The 20,186-nt window shown below is 39.5% G+C and overlaps 1 protein-coding gene across 1 annotated transcript in view; it reads right to left on the bottom strand.

The window, feature by feature from the left end:
• Nucleotides 1–20,186, bottom strand: part of diaph2 (diaphanous-related formin 2) — a 165,176-nt gene that overhangs the window by 138,886 nt on the left and 6,104 nt on the right. Inside the window, exons 2-5 of the mRNA XM_068740674.1 lie at nucleotides 17,047–17,079; nucleotides 15,483–15,659; nucleotides 10,773–10,877; nucleotides 6,682–6,702 (exon numbers count right to left, since the gene is read on the bottom strand). Of these exons, the coding sequence (XP_068596775.1) occupies nucleotides 6,682–6,702; nucleotides 10,773–10,877; nucleotides 15,483–15,659; nucleotides 17,047–17,079 (336 nt within the window). The remainder of the gene's footprint in view (nucleotides 1–6,681; nucleotides 6,703–10,772; nucleotides 10,878–15,482; nucleotides 15,660–17,046; nucleotides 17,080–20,186) is intronic.

Here is a 20,186-nt window from a genome sequence, read left to right as displayed (position 1 = left end):
ATAAGGTGATACAGCTCGGAGACTGAGTGGCCCATCTCTCCTGAGCACCCGTTGAAGAGAAACTGCAAGCCAGACAATAATAAAGCAAGTTATCTGTCCCTGATCATGTCACCAATCATTACAGCAGAGAGCTGTCTGGGGGATCGGAGGGGGAACCTGGATGTTGATGAGGCGATTATGTGGCTTTACTCTTGTGCGTCCAAGTATGGCAGCACTATGAAAGCACCGTGGCTGAGAGACAGAGACTATACCTTGTTAGCACTCGGTTGTGCTGACTGGACTTGTTGGCTGAGCAGTAAGTCTCTCCCATGGGGTGTGATGGGTTTACTGCAAGAGTAGCGGGGGATTATAAACGGGCCATCAATGTGACTCTGTCCAAACCCGACAGCTACAACTTTGGCTTTCACAACTGCTAACCGCAGGTCCCTGTTAACAGCTGCCTCTTTTAGCCCATCTTTTTCCTCAAATGCCAGCAGAGTCCATGCACATGCCGCCCACATATTGCAGTACAAAATCTTTTTTTTCATTTGCTAACCGCTCATTCCGCTATCGGGTCGCGGGCCAAGCTGGAGCCAATCCCAGCAGTCAATGGGCGAGAGGCAGGGTACACCCTGGACAAGCCGCCAGTTCATCGCAGGGCAACACAGAGACAGACAACCAGCCACACACACACTCACACCTACGGGCAATTTAGTGTCACCAATCAGCCTAGGCTGCATGTTTTTGGTGGTGGGAGGAAGCCGGAGAACCCGGAGAGAACCCACGCAGACACGGGGAGAACATGCAAACTCCTCACAGAATGGCCACAAGCCGGAGACGAACCTGCGACCATCTCGCTGTGAGGCAACAGTGCTTACCACTGCGCCACCGAGCCGCCACCAGTACAAAATCTGAATTTTTTAAAGTTTAATAATGTGCAAGAGGAGAGCGACGAACAAGGTTATGCACAGGAAATAATTATCACATCACTCACTTCTGACATTCTCCATGATCATGACTCGAATAAAATAAGAAAAAAACTCTGTCAATGGAAAAAACAAAAACATACCAATAAATATGCACAGATGCAGGGAAGGGTACCAAAAAAATAAAAAATAAATAAAAAGCTAAAAGAACAAATAAAGAAATCAGAAGTGACTGGAGAAGCAGGCAACCATAAAACATGGAGATACACGGAATTTCACAGCTGTGTGAACATTTAAACCAGATGCGATAAGATGTGATGGTGGATGCATACAGAGAGGCAGGTTGTAAAAATATGCTATAAAGTTTATGGAGCCTAATGCAGCCCTGCAGGAGTCTCCTGCCGAGCTAAGCATGTCGACAGTGCTGTCAAGTGTGTGACAGAGCTGTGGGGGAGAGATGTACAACTGAGAGCATAGCCAGTATTCACAAGCTCCATCATTGGTGTGAGCATGTGAATACATTACATAAAAGACAGAGATATGCGATCAACAGATCCATGAATACTATTTTCCCCTGCCTACTCAAACGTACTGTTTTACTCTCTATCTCTCTGGCATAATATTTAAATCTTAGGTGCAATACCCAGTCCAATATCCACATATTAGAACAGCATGGAGAAACAGTGCTTACTACTCGCGCTGGCATACAAACATGTGCTCAACAAGCACAAAACAGAGCCTATAAAACCCTGCCATAGCCACTGTTCAATCCAGTATCAGATAACTGTACCCACTTCAGCCTTTGATGTTCCCTTCAAAAATAATGAGATCCATCTCCCTCTTTCAGATTGACGAGCAATGACTGTTTCTGTCTTTGACTAAACATATGTGATGTCACGAAGGGATATGCGTAAGGGGGCAGGGAAGGATGGATAAAAGGTATCAAAAAAAGGAAAGAAAAGAAGCCCAATGCTGATGGAGACATAGCCCCTTTTTTCTCATCCCCAGTGGGAGCCGGTGTTAAGTTAATCCTCCCCAAACACCCTACCCACTGTCATGGCTAACCCTTTGCTTTTTCCACAGCCAGGAAAGGTCAAGCTAACCTTGAGCGGAAAAACAAGTCATGCCATTCAGCAGACGCCAGCAACATTAATTGATAATCATTGGCAGACCACTATTACATGACAAATTAAACCCAAGCTACTAAGCTATTAATCAGCAGACCATGGCCTCGTTGAAATACGATAAGATGACTTCCAAATATAAATATTGGATCTCAAATAAAGTGGAAACATCACTTTTAGAGTAAGAAAGCAAATACATATTCGCACCTTGTGCTCCGCTTCCATGGAGTGATTTGGAAGTGCAGACTCTGAGAGGCTCAATATCACCTGGAGTACGGTAAGTCCTTCAAAAGCTAAAAGATTTCAAAACGACTTCATCAAAAGTCGTCTCATGATTTTGAGTCCATACAAAAGCTTGTGTTTCCAAAACTCTACAATGGAGGTGGTGAATAAAATTTCATGGTACCCTGTGGAGTTCAGGACCATTACTGGCACCGCAGAGCAATGTTTCGATTTTCAGAGTCTGCCAGAAAAAGCACAGAGGTACTATCCTACACATGGCCAGGCTCTGAAATCGGTGATTCGGAGGAAACAGGAAATAGATTTTCCATATAGCAAAGTGTCAATGAAACAGAAACGGTTTGATATCCACAAAAAAAGAAAATCATCTGACTACAGGTTCGCAAATAAGCTTTTCGACAGCAATTTCTCAAATAATCGCACCCTCATCTCACTCCCCGAAAGCTTTTCATGGCTATCAGGTAAACTCTGAAAGATGCCTTCAGCCAATCAAATAAGCATTTTATTCAAATAGTCCCATACAGAGCATTTCCTTGAACTCAATTTAAGGCAGAATCCATGCTGAACACTCTCACCGGGCATGGGAGGTACGCTATTGGTTAATTTTTCATTCCCATTCTTTTAAAGCACCAAGGACATGAGCCACATCAAATCTGTTCAAGCCTCAGCACTGCGTTTAATAGCTTGCTCGAAAACAAAACAGTCTTTTGAGCCATGTGGTTTTAAAAGGTAAAGAGGAGATTGAAGGAAGGAGGGTGCCTTGATTTCATTTCAAGCTAACCATAATTTTTTTTTCTGTTTTTAAATAAAAAAGAGTCCTTCGAAAGCACTCCTGGCACAGTGAACGAGCACTTGATTGGAGTTAAAGAGGTGCCAGATGTCTGCATGTATTCATATTCATCCAACTCTCTCGGCCTCGTTTCCCATCTGGATGCGTTGCAATCTTTTTGCCTTATCTGAAAGTACTTGTTTACTTGTTATCCTACATTTAGTAAATCCTCCACAGTCACAAATAGAGGAGAACAAGAGCACAGGTAATTAAGCAACAAACAGAACACACACATATTAAGGTTATTAATTCATTGGGAATTTGTGGATTGTATCCAACTATAACGAGTGGAATCGCTGCATGTGATTTGCCTATCTTGAAAATTGTTCATTTTATTTGCTTCAAAATTGGTATGCGAGTTGCTGGGGGCCCAGATAAGAAATTTCACGACTGTAGCTACAATTCAAGCATGGCAGAGCAAACATTTATGGAAGCAACCAAAAAGTGAAGCTAAATGAAAAACTGAACAAATCTCTTGGTACACCGACAACTTATTTTACTGCTTTGTACTTAATAGGAACATATATTATCACAACCTCCTCTACTGTTGCCTTATTGTTGTAACTTTGACATTTAACTGCTACGGTATTTGACAGTGAACTATATTTTCCTCGATAAATGGCATCGGCTATGAGCAATCAGGTTTGCTGCTGGATGTGGTGTATGGCATTATTGTGGGCAGTGCACAATGTGGAATTCAAATAATTACATTCCAAACTGGGTGACCGGAAGCCCTTATTAGATGTCCAAAAAGATTCTTTAAAACATTCAGTATAGTTACATGTAAAGAAGGAACGTTCTGAAGAATGTATAAATATTCATTTATTCTGGTGACACAGAAGTAGATAATAACTGGTTCTACAACTGTTTATAATCTATTCAGAATAAATTATTGCACAATAGTTCATTATGTCTGCACTGACAATAATTTACAATAGTAACTTGTAGTGTACTGCAAACAATCAACTGTTTGATTTACAAAAATCAAACAGTATATATCCTTTATTTCAGGGGTCAGCAACCTAAGACGCATGTCATGGCTGGCAGAGAATATTAAAAGGCAAAAAATATATATATATTTTATCATATTTAACACCTCAGGAGAAATGGAGCATACTAAATGTTCTTAAATACTGATTGTGGTGACCCCCCGCGGGATGAGCTGAAGCTACAGTAGTAGTAGTAACTGTTTAATAGGTAGTGTAAATCATTACGCTGCTAGTGCACGGATGTGATCACGTGCTTCCTTGATTCAGCACGACACAGCGAGGTTCTTTGGAGTTCAGTCGGCTAGCTTAGCAGCGATGTTAGCATGGCGAGTTAACCAGATTCCAGTCATTCTTTTCACAATACCTGGAAATACCTGGAAAATGGTTACATTTTCATTGCTGCTTATTTGTTAGTTACAAGAAAAAATGTTTTCAATTAATTTCAATTAAATCTTTTGAAGTGCTGGCCCCTTGAAATGGGCCGTTATAATTTGGGGCAGTTCTCGACTACATTCAATGATATTCAAATGCTAGATTAGTTTAATGTTGTTGCATCACCGTGTGTAATGACAATAAAGTGCTATTCTATTCTATTCTATTCTATTCTAACTTTCTAACCTAGCAACTGTGCAGTGGTCAATAAACACCTCCAGCACACTGCAAAGGAGGAGATGTCTGGTCCATCTGGATAGTCTACCTCATAGCATGCTGTTACCCTGATATGTGTGTTGATCATATTTCCCTCAGTCTTGCTTAAGGAGGTGTAGAGAGCACATTTACTGACTGGATTAGAGCCAATGCACATAGTCTTCCATTCCCACCTAACTCTCTCCTGGGAGAGAAGATGCCAAAGAGATGTCATGCCTGAGACGGAAGAGTCACAATTGCATGTTCCCTATAGGCAAACCAACATTCTCCTCGTAGCAAATCTGAGCTCGTTCAATCTCTCCAACGCCTGCTGACAGCATGAAAATGAGAATTTGCTAACAAACCAGGGCGTTAGCTGTTGCCCATGATCAGCTAAGCAGACTGTGGTTTTCCTCTTCTTTCAGTAGGTCTTAAAAGAACAGCAGCTCTGAGCTCTCAGTATGTAAGCCACTGCTTGACATAGAGGTTACAAAGGTCAGATCAAATGCTTCAATGTGTTCTTGAGTTTGAACAAATTTCCTGATAACCAGGATTCCAAGCATCTTTCGACACTGTGTGTAGAACTTCTGAAAGCAAGCCTGCACCTCTCGGATGAGCGGTCATAATACAAGCTAGGGTAAATCGGTCATTCCATTTACTAAACACAATGTGGCCAATGGTCTTGATTGGCAGCTTCCCCATCCACACTCATGCAGGCCAAGTAAAAAAAAGAAAAGAAAAGAAAGAAAGAAAGAAAGAAAATACTCATCGCACAGAAATAACGAAGCACAAAAGAACACTGACAAAGAAGCCGAAAACACAATCAATATAAAATGTCTGGAAAATGCCTCAAAGAAAAAGGTTTGTCTGAGAGCATGGGGCAAGGCGAAGTCTGGTCACAGTGTCCTGCTTTTACTTGCCTGTGTTCCTGTTAAGGCTTAAAACCACCTAATCCTTATGAAGCTCTCAAAAAGAAATAAAATACCATTTAAAGTAACAATTCAACACTTTCTAAACCAATAACATTAAACTGCTTCTTCTTATTCAAGTACCCAAAAAGTAAATACAGACCCATGTTTTAAAAAAACAACAGGATGCCACTGCTGTAATACAAAGATTAGCAATTTGAATCGTCGGAGATTGTAAAATATATAACCGAGACATTGATACTGTAAATCAAGATTGTCTGGGCCTGTTACAATGAGGTAAATTGAAACACCATCAATGCAATGCACATGTACAAAGAAAAAACTGTCTTGTGCCTTGATTTCCTTCAAAACAGACAGGAAATTCAAATGTGTTGCTGAAAAAACAAAAGAATATAATCCAATCTATTCAAGGCAGAAAAAGAAATGCAGTTGATATCTTTTATGCAGTTCATTGGGTTTGGTGTGTGTATATGCAGAGATTATGTGTGAATGCGCATTTTTGCTCAAAGCCATATTAAGTTATGTATGTCACCAGTTTGCATAGTGTCTTAGGCACGCACACAATTGAAATCGTTTAGATGCAGTACGTTCCGATAAACAGATTAGATTGCAGATGATGAGTGCTTGTGTAAAAGCGATCAGTCTTTGTTGCTATTACAGTATTCAAATGCTAATAGGTGTGACACTGCAATCTCTTTCAAAAGATGAACAGCGAAAACTAACAATAGGACTCCCAGTTCTAAGACAGCGTAATATAAAAATCCCTCATTTGAAAGTGCTACCATTTACATGCATGCATTGTACTGGGAATTTATAGCCTTTCTAAATTACATCCCCTGAGAAATATCAGCGCTGAAAATAAAACTCAAGCCATAAAAATGACCTCACTTGCAGAGTTTCTGAACGTACTCCTTGCCATCCTCCCAAAAGAAGATAAGCATGTGTGTGTGTGTGTGTGTGTGTGTGTTTAAGGGAGAATGAAAACAGATACATAGAAGGAACAATTTTCAGAGGCCGAATAAATAATGGACTACTTACCGCAACTTTGCTCCCAGTTATCTGCATGCAGCGATCAGCGGAGAGGGTTAAAGTGTAAAAAGACACAAACAGCACAATCATTAGTAGGCCAGAGAATACTCTCTATTACACGGTGAGGCATTAGCGTAAATTGTGTGTCATAACAAACATCCATCACACAACTACGGCACACACTACCGGTAAATAACAGAAATATTTAAAAGCCAACAAGGTCATCTTTGAAGTATCAGCACGTACAGGAGATAATGTCTGTGTTTGGCAGCTGCGTTTTTCCAATTTTCAAATGAAGTAAAACAAATATATGAAATTAGGGATGAATCTAAACATCAAAAGACTTTGCAAAGCCTATAGATGGAAAGAGGAACTATCTCTACATGAAGACAACTGTGGAGGTGATGAATGAACAGACTTGGTGAATTGTCCTTGTAGCTGATTGACTGACATTGTCAATTCACCCGCAAGAAAAAGACCAGCGCCTATTGTGGATGATGTGGCCGCAGAGGTCTCCCAGTGCTGGTATCATTCAGCTGCCATTACTATTGAACTTCAAGTGTCAACTTTTTTGTTGCAAAGCTACCTTGAGCCAATGCAGTCAGCATGAATCTGGGGAGTTTAACCTCGTTATCTGTCAATAGTGGCAGGTAGCAAGAGTGTTTTTTTATCACAGCACCTGTGGGATTTGTTTCACAGTTGTCGGTGTCTGTCAGCCGAGTAAATGTATTCTAAACTGTGGCTGAGTTCTTCTTTCTGCGTGTCATGTTTCAGAGAAAATGCATTTTGACTGCAGGAAGTTAGAGGATGCATCCGGTATTTTGTCTTTTGCCTCATTCTTTGCCACCTGTTTCCCTTAAATCTTCCTTTCTGTTTGATTCCATTTTTGATCTGAAAACTCTCCAAATGCCTGATTCGTCCTACTCATCCTAAAGTTTTTATTATGTCTGTAAAGTCTGTTTTACATGTGTCACAGCCCAATCACAAGCGCGATGATTTGGACTGACAGAAATCCACATGTCATTGTATATCTAGGGGTGTTTTATATGAATACTACATCATGACACATTCCACGTACACTGCCATACCTCAAAACTTTGTTACTTTTGAATCTTGTTTTAGAGCAGCTTTACCAAAGTTACAAACATGATCTTGAGTGTGCACAGACAACAGTCAGAGAGAAGCTCACCAACAAACAGTGACTATTTTTAATATAGCTTGCTCTCAATCTATCAAGTGATATACTCTTATAAAACGACTACTAGTACAAAATACTGAGATTTGACATTGAGCAGCTCTTATACTAGAATAACTTTGTCACACCTTAATGAAAAAAAATATGTTGTTTGCCCTTTAAAACAACATTTACAGATAAGCCGAACCATTAAAACCAGTGACTGGTGAAGAAAATGCCATCATGGGGGGGCGGGGGGTACCTGTGTGCTTCAGTGAACATCCATAAGAAAGCCAGTACCTGAGGTGTCTCAGCAGAAGGCTGCATTGTGAAGAGATGAGCATTCATTTCAACTGTCAGTGATTTTAATGGTGTGGCCAACAACAGTGGTGCCAGCAAACACTTGGTTAATGTTGTGGAAAAAGTAGCACCTAGGTTACATAATATTAAGAATGATCAATGTGTAGTTAATTGAGCAACAAAACAGCTTGGTTAAGCTGAGCAAGAAACCACGGTTGATATTTAACTGTGTAATTACTAGTGAAGTTACCCGTGTAAAAGGTAGAACCAGTGGCCTCCAGGGTGAATACTCTGTTCATAACGCTTCACACGCTACTACTACAATAAATAATTACAAGTCACTGTTCACGACTGTATTGATTGGCTTCTCAGAGCAAATGCATATAAACTGTGTGCAAATGTCAGACTCAATTAAAAGAAGAAGGTGGGACATTGATGGTCACATCAAACAAGCCGTAATTTGAACAAACTGCTAAATGGAGACGGGACTGTCCCCCTTGTGCAGACAGAGCTGCACCTCTGAAATGAAACAAAATAGTATTATTAGTTTGAAAGGAATTTTGGCAGCGTTAATGATGTTGGCAAATATTAACAGAAGCGAAGGACGAGAAGCGAGGAGAAAGAGACATTCAGAGGCAATCATTCATGCAAAGGTGATGGTCAAGCACAGTTCATTTAAATGAATACAGCTGAGGGACTACCACCCCTTGAAAAGACAGGCAGGGAAAAGGCTTTCGGATGTTTCATTCTTCCTTCTGTTTGCAGTGTTAAATAAAGTGCTAATAATTCTGTTTAATACTATTTAAATATTAATTAATATTCAAATCATCGCTTCACATGAATTTTATATATTATTTCAACAGGCGTGAATGATGAGGTCTTCGTTGTGAAGGAAACCCAACACACCCAAAGCTATTAAATCAAGGTGCTTAAATTTTGCCGTTTGCCGCTGCAGGAAAAATAAGGATGTTTTTATTGGACTTGCTCAACTGCTCTGCAGAGACAGATAATAAAAAGAAAACACTGAACTGAACTGAGTGGAATTTCTTTTTGCACCAATATCTGTGGATTTCAACTTTCATCTTTAAAGTCAACAGGATCTATATCGGTTGGATGCTAGGAGAAAATGCACGGAGTTTATACCAAGCCGAGTATTAAAGTGGACTTACTTAAATTCATCCGTGCACTTTTTGTAAATCAGTGGCTGCAAGAAAACAAGTTAAAAACAAAAATCAAATCAAAATTGAAAGGTTCTATTGGGACCTCATGAAATACCGTCTAGAAACAACAAAAAAAAGAAATGAATGTGAAGCCCTTCCAAAGCCCCAAGACACCAATGACACAAGGCATACATCTTTGTCTGAAAAAGATTGAATCACAATAACAGTGAAAGCCAAACAGTAAAACAGACACTCCTTGTCCAAAATGCTCCTCACCTACATTTATACGCACATTTAACTGCAGCATATTTCCATTTTGTTCATCAGCAATCACCAGAACCCTTAGCTGCAGTAGAAGCATCGCAAATAAGCAATAAATAATTACCGGTAATATCAAGGTAAGCTGTTATCTTGTTCATTTATGTATTATCAGCTATAAGAGTCAATGTGTATGAAGGTGTTGTACTGTAATGAATGTGTCCTTGCATGAATCGGTGTATAGACAGACAGAACATCCCTGACATTCGCCTTCCTGCCTGTTAAATGTGATAGCGGGGTGCTGACAGACACCACATTTTGTCCTCTGTCCTTTGACTACACAGATTAAGTTATTTATTTAAATAAAATATCAGCGCTCACAAAGCATAATGGGCCCCGTGAGGAATTCAATCATCTTAGATAATCATCATTACCAATAATGCCAGTTAATTACCATAACAATGAGGAAGGTAATAAATGATGATGTCAAGAGAAAGCGACCAGGTTCTGAAAGCAATGGGGGGACAGAAATTATTATGTTTTTGTCTGATACTGCTGATGTGAATTTCACTTCACAGTGAAGTTTAGACATAGCCTCTAAATATATGAGAACTTATCCCACAGTCATTCTGAATGTATTACCGGTAAGTTGAACTGCTTTAATTCTTTTTAAATTCAAGTTCCGGTTCAATCTTGAATAATATAATAATAATGAGTGGTCCACTCATGATAAGTCACTTTGATAAGCACTCTACAAATATAAGGGTAGGAAACACAGTATAATAAATGTTTTTTACTAAAAAAAAAAATTAATTGTCGCAAAGAACCACAACCAACTGGGCATTAAAAACAAAGCCTCCCATGCAATTACCAACCTGGACAACCAACGATTTCCATGCAAGCACAGCACCAGACAAGCACTGACCAAACACCTTGAAATGAGTGAAAAGCTGAAAGTAATGAATGATCTGATAGCCTTCAGTGGCAGACTGGAACATAATTGGAGAAAATAAATGAGAATAAATCAAAATCGTAATCTTAGTTGTGGGACTCAAGCACTGAAGAGTGGAGTGAGTAAGTGTGCAAGAACAGATGACGAAGCAAGCCGGGAAGCAGATGATCAGGTTAAACTCATTCTGAAAGTTGTTATATATAGTTGACTCTTAAATCTACAAAGCCAGAGCGCTGAGGTTTACTCTCCTACTTACAGATTTGGACGTGGCTGAGATGTACTGGACCACCATCTCGCGTTTGGTGCTCAAGTCCTTTTCACGAAGAGGGGCTTTGCGGTCCTCATTGAGGTTCATGTCCTCCTACGGACACACAGGCAGGGCAGAGGAATATTAGGAAATAGTTAAATTAAGCTCCACAGGCAGGAACAGCAAGATTTCTGATACATTATACAAATAGATATATTTAGTTGGAGCATTTATGCACATGACAGAGCATGCATTTGGCTTAGTTTACAAGAGTTAAGAAGCAGATTTATTTTGCACATGGCAAAACATAAAAAATAAAAAGCAAGTGTTGTAAAGGTTAAGACAAGTAAAAAAACAAAAAACATAGCAGAGACATTTACAGTAGTAGTAAATAAAATTGTGTGCAAAACTCTAATAAAGAAACGCACAACTAAGGAGAGGCAATGAAGTAAAATAACAGGCATTATAATGGTCTTTCTTTGTAATTGTTACCAAACAAAATTTGTACATGGCAAAACATATATTACTACAAAATACTCAATCCTTTAAGTATGTTTTACAAGAAGACGTGTCACTATTGAGAGACAAATTTCCAACCTACCAACAATTACTATTTCATTTACACACCCATTCTACATCTGGCCACGTCCTTGTTCAGATGAATACATGTATTTTCCATCCATATTTCTTTGTTCAAGTCATGAGGTGCAGCAAAAAAGAAATAATAACCAGAATAATTAGTCCTTGAAATTAAACATAGTGAGGCTGCGGAAATATAAACTGCACACACCAACCCCAAACAAGAGAGCCTAATCAAATAACACCACTTTTATTGAGGTCATGCAATAACAAAAGATAGGCAGGATCGGTGGTATCTGTGTGTTATTAGGAGTATTATCTTCCTGCTACTTTAATTCTGTATCACAAAAGGCTCCTTTCATGTGAGAGACATCAGGGATGGAGTGAAGGCCGGACAGAGCACTAAAAGCTAGGGAATGACATGATGATTAGAATGGAGGGGGCTGTTTATCAGACGTGCTCTCGCACAAAGACATGACAAGAATGAACAGGGGAAAAAAACAACTTTCTCCTCAGGGTCGGTAAAACCTGTATTTGTGGATCCATGCTGCCCTCTATTGGAGGGTGCAGAAAATCAAGTGTCATTCGGTTCAGTTGAGCTCCTCAATCTGATTTCATGAAAGATTCATCTGACAAAATTAAGCGCATCAGTTCTACCTAAGTACACTTTGATGCAATGGTTTGATTATCTCACCAAAAATTTATCAGATTCATACTGGTTTGCATCATTTGTCAGTGAGGCTTCAAAGTCATACCATCCTGGGGGGGTACTATGACCTAAATACCTTCAACTCGACTTCCTCAAGTAAATAACCCAGGGGCTGAAAAAAACATTAACATTTTGTTTGTGGAACAGAGAAGAAATAATGTCGGTGAAAATTTAACAATTTGCATTTTTTTTCACTCAAGGAAACCAGCAGGGTTTTTGTTTTTTTAATTAATCTTTGAACTCTGCTAATTTATCTGCTTAATTGCCACTCAATAAAAGAAGCTAAATGTGTCAGGGTGAGTATGGAGGAGGCAGAGTGGGAGAATAGTTTTTGTGGGATGCTTATCAGTGGGGAAAATTTGAAGAATGAGTCCCGCAAAATGATTAATGCTCTTTTATTAATTATACCCTCAGAGGCTACATGAACAGTCCATGGAGAGCATTGACTACGGGACTGACATTACAGAAAATTAGAGATTTAGGCCTGTATCAATGAATGCGGAGCAAAATTCTAGATCACACTGTTTATTGCTGTCTGGCCAGCCTTTTGTTAATATGATGTAATATTCATTAATCCCCATTGTCTCACTTAATGCCAAAACAAAGTATTTCAGGAACAATGTCCATTCTACTACTACTATGCCGTACATATACAGCATAGACAGTGAATTCCAAAACAACAGTGACTCTAATGCAGGTCATCGGATTTGAAATCGGATTTCGGTGAGTGCACTGACTTTCTTCTTTAAGTGTGTTTTACGTTTTTTTAAATCTCTGCTGATTGATTAGACATGTAGACGGATTCACCTCGAATGACGAGGCATTTCGCTCACTAGCAATCAATCCAAAAGCACTATGCAGGACTTTTCTGTAACAAATCGATTATTCTCTTGACTAGTTCCCAGTCTTATCCCTGCGTGCGATGGCGGCACACACAGCAACTCTCCTGCGGAATGGTTTTAATGGTCTGGTGCAGAGTGTAACTGCTGAGGGATCACATAGGAGCTTATTACTAGGACGGTTCATCCTGACAAAAGCACAAACAGATTCATAATCAAACATCAAACTAGCAACGGCAGCGCCGCGATACCGTCTTTCACCGCTCCTCTGTCTCTGCAGGCAACTTCATTTGCACTGCTCACCCTTGCCAATGAGAAGACACTACAAAGAAGAGAGACGAACTGACGCTGGAATCAATTTAATCAATCATAAGTAAAGAAGTCGTGCTCTTGGAAGCTTTCATGCTGACAGGCAATAAAAGCATCATTTGGACAATACCATGATTGATAAAGGCTGCATCAGCAAAAGCAGCTATAAATGCCAATATGTGGCAACGATTGACACAAAAGTCATGCCACCCGGGAGACTTTTGTCTGGATAGGGAGTACAAGTTAATGTGTTCGACCTCACCAGACATCCCACCTCGACTTTCCTTTAATGATCCTATTGCAGACAATGAAAGGGGAGTGAAAGCATCCCCCCCCCTGACAACAAAGTGTATTGTAAACACTTTACAGCTTATTGAATGCTGATGAAATCAGAGCACGTTATTTTGTGTACTACTGTGTTCTGAGGTTGAACCTCTTGGATTGGAGTCTGCCAACGCAACACAGCTGCCTCCTTAGTGAAATGCACATTCCAGACATTTCATCATTGGATTTTAGTGCTGTACATTTTAATGAGGGAACTCCAGCTGTGCACATTCAGGAAAAATCCGACTGAGAAACACCCAGGAAAAAACATGCACACACACATTCTGAAGGTAGCTCTGAACGTTAATGCTTTTTCATTCATTTTATCTTTCTCATGAACACACTTTCAAGTCTCGATGGTTAGCTCAAAACATTCGCAAAGAGTTCCTTTGGTTTCCTTCCTCACTGACTCAGTTCCCTTCGATGACCTTTCGGTAATAGGCTATTTGCTATTTAGGCTTTGAGACACACAGAGCAACAAACAGTGAAAAAACACTTTTGCCAGAGAAAAAATATTTTAACTTCCTCCTCATTAACGCACAGCTGGTGGTCTCAATTATATGGCTTGGGGTCATCCCTTCATTTGAAGCAGGCTTATTATCTAAGGTTTAAAAAAGAAAAGAGAGTGATTTCATTACTGTAATTACGCTTCCCATCCCAAGGTGGCGAGGCCTGTCAAATGTCAGAGCGCCGAACATGACTCCCGTGTCAGCTGTCACTGGGCAAAGTGAAGCCTGGGATTAATGTCACGCCGTTCTGAGCACAAACATAGTAATTGAGAGGTGGACCGAGTGACAGGGATGAGCACCCAGGCGGAAAAAAAAACACTAGGCAGTACCCTGATGAAAACCAAAAGCAGTGGTCGTAATTCTCTGGCCCTAACAATAAAGACCATTGTATGAGAAAAAAGGGCAGGCAGGGCCTATATCACACGCGCACACACACAATAGTACACGTAGCCAATGCAATGAAGCCAGAGAAATTCAGCTCCCCACTTCAAAGAGACGGGCTGAAAGCATTTTGTTAGATTTCAATCCTGCAGTACATAAGGCCAAAAAAATACTTTTCACTGTAGAAAATCACAAGTGTGGCAGAGCTTTGACCAGCAGTTGAGTGAAAGGTGAAATTCAAAGTTGGGTCTTCTTGGCTTTGATTTAGGGATCATGGAGAGGGAGACCTGCATCACGAAGGCGTAACATCTGAATGTGAAACTAAATTCTATTTACCATAAATACTTGATGTTTCTTGAATATATAAAAGATGCTGTATTTGTGCAAAACGTTTTTTCAAAAATAAAACTTGGTGTTAAAACTGTGTATTTGACAGTCGGTGATCAAACAGGAGGTCTTATACAAACCCATGAGAGGGCAGTGTTTCATGTCACCGCAGGAGTTGTGTACAGTGCTATGACTGACTGTGTGTGTGTGCGTGTGTGCGTGTGTGCGTGTGTGCGTGTGTGCCTGTGTGCGTTTGTGCGCACAGTGTTACCACTGGGAAAATGCAGATCTAGAAATAATGACCTCGCTTCAGATCTCTGAGGACTTTTGGTAAAATATCTTTGATCATTAAATCATAAGAACTATAAGACCGACTATACGCAGCAAAAAAGCAACAAATATTTAAGACGTTGCATAAAACTGAAAGACCTTTGTCACGCATAATTTAATTAATAGAGAATTGCCATCACCAGTAAAGCCGAAAGATCTGTGGGTGGCAATATGACCCGAAATAAAAACGCCTTCCAAACTTATCTTTCTGCCTTCTCGTCACCAACGTCGGCGACAGCAGCCCCGTTTCTCTACTTACATTCCTCTTTACACAGATTTATGAATCAATTTAAGCTTTCATTATAGAATGCTCATTATTTATTATTCTGTGGCAGCTGCAATAAAGCTGCTGTGGCGCGTGAAAGATGACTGCGTCCGGGGGAAAACACTGGGAGAGAAAAACAAGGCTCACCATCATCTTCTCAAACAGGTCAATGATTTCCTTTTCAGAGAGGTTCTTGGAGCGGTCGTCATAAAGGGGCTGAGGAACGGGCAGCTCGGTCTGGGTGGAGAGGGGGTCTGTAGGGTGCTGTATGAGGGGCTTTTCCTTCTTCATCCCTGCTTTCCTGAAGCTGGTAAGACGATCGCGCTGAAAGAAAACAAGGGGTTTTCAAAATAGGGTACTTAAAACAATTGTAATTTTCTTTTTGCTTAGTGTTTCTGATTATTGCAGATTTACCTTCAAATAAAGCAGTCTTCCTCATGCCTGAATTTAGCTTTTTCAGCTTTAAGATGAGACTACTCAATGTATCTATTTATTTACACATCACTCTTAAAGCTGACAATTCCACTCTCGAATTCCAGGTTTCAGAATGTGTGCAAGTCATTGAGGAGTAATTCCATGCTAAAATGTGGATATACGAAAGGCTTCGCTGCACTGACCGCTGCTGGTTGAACCTATCTTCGTTGAATATCTGACCATACCTGATAAATACTTACTACATTGTGTTCTGTCCCGTCAGTTTCCGATATGGATCTATTCTACACAGTCGTAAAACTATAACTCACAACAGGAAGTATGTAGAGACATGATTAGACGTGGAAAATACCTTCACTGAACACACAAGTAGAATACTCTATGAAACTTAACAGAACTCACCGTCACACCAATGGGATTACAGGCGTTGCATTTATTACAATGGATTTGGTTTAAAATAACAACTTGATCTCATTGTCACAACATCTGTGAGATTCAGTCAGAGTTTCGTTATTATGTTCATCAGATGATGCTCTTCTGATGAACGCAGGTTTAGTACCAAACACAAAAAAGTACACAAACGGCATGCAACTAGTCAAAGGTTAGTCTTATTTAGTAAAATGGAGAGGACATGCTGGATGAATGAACAGATAAACATGAAATGGAAAGACAAATATGATGTCACCAATGTCAGTTGCTGAAATATTATTGGATGGATCAATACAAAACACAGATAAATCCTGCGAGCTGTCAGTGCATTGTATATCCTAGTATTAAGGTAATAATGCATGAGCTTCTAAGTGTCAAAGTTAGACTATTTGTTAACTAAGAAGCCTCTGGCATCTAATCGGAAGTGCTGCTGATAATTGGACACTAAATAATCTATGAGCCGGTTGCAAAAGTCTAAATGCTGCAGGCTAAAATTTGTTCATAATGAAAAATGTAGGACCTTTGCAGTGCTAAATAGCAGCATGAAAAATCGCCTTTAATTTACACAGACTTGTGGAAGGCTACCACAACAAGTCGTTCCGGTTTAAAGTTAGCTTTTGTGTTACTATATGAAAGCTAGATGCTATAAATTTACAATGCATGGTAAAAGGACAAATGTGTTAGCCAATTTTCATTCTGTCATCTTCTGTGGTTAGAATATTAATGTAGGTAGTCAACTTGTGCCTGGCAAATCTGATCCATCCACATATTTCAATGCAATTCCATTAAGTCCCATGCAGATCTGACATAACAGGAGATGATCAAGTCAAAATCAAACCGTGCACCTTACCATATCATCTGCCAATGTTTTTATGTGTATGTTCTGTTGGGGGGGAAGGTACAGAATGAAAAACAAGGTACAACTCAACAGAACATGACAATACCACAAACTGTGCAGTGTGCATCCCAAATAAAATATTGTAATGTATGCAATCCATACACGTTCCAACGTGCGCACACACTTTAAAACACATCCCAAACAAATACAGAACTTGAGAGCCCTTATAATCCCACGAACAACATGCGGATTGGTGTTGCTTGGTTTAAATTCTGTGTAATCCAAAAATGTATACTTTTAAAAGGACTAACATTATAGCATGGCAAAGCTTTTACATCTCTGAAACGTTCTAAAGAGCATTCCTTGTTGTGACAGAGGTCCGATTCACTTAGCATCACTGTAAACTAAAGCAAAAGGAATCCAAAAACTTTGCAATGGTCAATCATTTTTGAGGATGCAAATTCTTGAGTCACGAAAAAACAGCTCAGAATCACAATCAGACTATTAATCCCAGAACTTCTCTTTACAAGAAATGCGTATCTTCTTTTGACACATACTACTGCCAAAGGCTTGTGGCTCGGTGAGGGACGGCTGTTTGAAACACACCTAAAATGGGTAGCAGCAGCACCACTGTCATATCCCGTGGCGCTAGGCTGTGAAGTACTAATGAGTTGGGAGATGTCAGGTGGCGACGGCCATAAAGCCTGCCTCCAGCCACAGATTTCTCCAGTAGTCTAATCAGGAAGCCACTAATGATGGGGCAAGCAAACAGACTGACTCTAACCTGCACCTCCCTCTGCGCATCTTCATCAGCCGTCGCTGTGGGCAACACACAGCAGACTCTCAAACTGCCATATCTATCACTAGTTCTCTCCGCGACAACTGATCAACAGTTGTGGGATGAAGCTATTAACCACAGAAAGGAAAGCTTCCGTGTCGTAATGAGTGGCCGATGTGGTTATTTCAAGTCAAACTAACAAAGGCATCATCCATCCTGCATTGTGGGGAGACGGTTTCGCCCGAGGCATCCAGGTATATGTTCCACCATCGGGTGTGGCCTTGAATATAGTTAAACAAGTTATCACAAACATCTGTAAAGCAAAACATTTGACCTGAGGAACAACTTTTCCCATTTGTAACTCAGAGCGTATATGTATCATTAAGCCCAGCATCCTACTGCAGTCTAAAACTGCATGAAACAATGGCTAATTTTCAAATGGAGTACTTGAACATTTTCTAATCAATTTAACAACAATCAAACCACTGTTTGGTTAATTGCCTTGACTTGAGGGCCTTTCTTTGCCCATTATCTTGGCAACATCGCAACAACGCAATTTAACATCTAACAATTAAGCTTGCATGTCCTCGGGGCTTCTGCAGCTTATTAAAGTGAACTTTTTCATCATAATAAATGTTTATTACCAAATGCATATTACTCTAAATAACTTAATCAAATTAGCTCTGGGTCCCTCCTTAATCAAATAAGATTATGAGTCAATGCAGATCTTTAAAAATGAACACAAAGCAATATCCGACAGCTTGAGTCAATTTGGGGACATAAAACAAGAATAGCGTGCCAACTATTATTAGCACAGCAGTTGTGAAAATTCATATCACAGACTAGAATTAATGGTAAAAATAAATGAATTCATGTCCACACATATTTTTGTTCACATCTTTCAGTAATTACTAAATTCCACATTTCCAACCAAGATGGACAGAGGAACAACTTTGCTTAAAATAGGCTACTGTTGCAAAGTTTTTTAATAGCAATGCCTGTTATGTCCCAACCAATTTAAATAACCATCTGTATGATGTCATTTTAACTCAGTCATTGGAACTATGACTATAAAATCAGTGGCCACGATTGCTCAGTAAAACCAGTTTAGAAGGAAATTAGCTTCTGCTTTAATTGGTTCTAATAATAACAAAGGATTACTTGGAGCCAGTCATGGTTGGCAGTGAGGACTCTAATGCGATGTACTACTGACAGTTCTTAGCAACTTCATGAAACTACCTAGCATGTCTGTTTAATCAACTGCTCAGTTTATCTACAGGCTAAAAGTGTTAGCGGCAGACAAAACTGGAGAAAAGATTCCCAAAGCTGAGCTTTGAAAAAAATAATTTCTCTCCTATAATGGTGAATGCTTTCAAGTAACGTGGAAAATATTTTGGTCTTTAAATATTTCATGAACTCTTAAGAAATGTTTATTCAGAAAGTGATGCTATTCAATGTACAAAGACTACAAAGTGGAGATAATTTTATCCCACGCAGTGAAATAAAATAGATTTAAATCCTGCTAAAAAATCCATCAGACACTGCTATCAGAAAATACGTTACTAATACCTCATTAGAATAGTGTCTGATATTTTAGAGACACAGATACAGCATTGCATAAAACTATCTGAATGCACGAGAAAACTTTAAACCCAATAGCCATTAAAGGAATACAGAGCAGCACAATCCGTTTTTAATAATTAAGGATATTCTATAAGGGTGTGAATACCCCTGATTTATTTATAGAGAGACCTTAAAGTATTGTTTCATAATCTGCAATGTGAACATGAAAGGTTTTAAGGCCTCACTCAGAATTGACGATTTAACATTTAGAGGCAACTGGCAACAATGGCAACTGAAAAAAAAAATGTTTTTAATCCCTAAATAGCAAAAGATGTCCTTTGATGCTGAGCACTTTTCTGAGTTAAGAAATGAAAATGACAAGATGGAAGAATTTGTTGGTGGTGGGAGGAAGATAAGGACTAAGACACACATGCATTGATCACAAACAAAAATGATCAATAAAGTGCTTACCATAAAGCAAAAGGAAATGAATGATTAAATCACAGGTCAATGGTAAATACTGCAGAAAAATAGAATAAAATGCTTTTAATTCTGAATTTCATTACGATGGGCCTCAGAATATCAATAGTGTTGACCATAATACAAAATGTGAGCCATGTCCAGAATGCTGATCAATGCATGCTGGATATTAGATCAAATAATTAACAAAACAGACTTGTGTTCACATCTAATGCAGGGAAATTAACTTCAGAGCGAGACAAAACATTCAGGCCATCGAACATTCTTCGTTCGATTAATGTTTGGCAGCCATGAACCTCAAAATGACATCATCTGTCCTCTCAGACAGCAT

Source organism: Brachionichthys hirsutus, chromosome 6 (genome assembly GCF_040956055.1).
Source record: "Brachionichthys hirsutus isolate HB-005 chromosome 6, CSIRO-AGI_Bhir_v1, whole genome shotgun sequence".
Classification (NCBI taxonomy): domain Eukaryota; kingdom Metazoa; phylum Chordata; class Actinopteri; order Lophiiformes; family Brachionichthyidae; genus Brachionichthys; species Brachionichthys hirsutus.
This window is presented reverse-complemented; position numbering and strand designations above follow the sequence as displayed.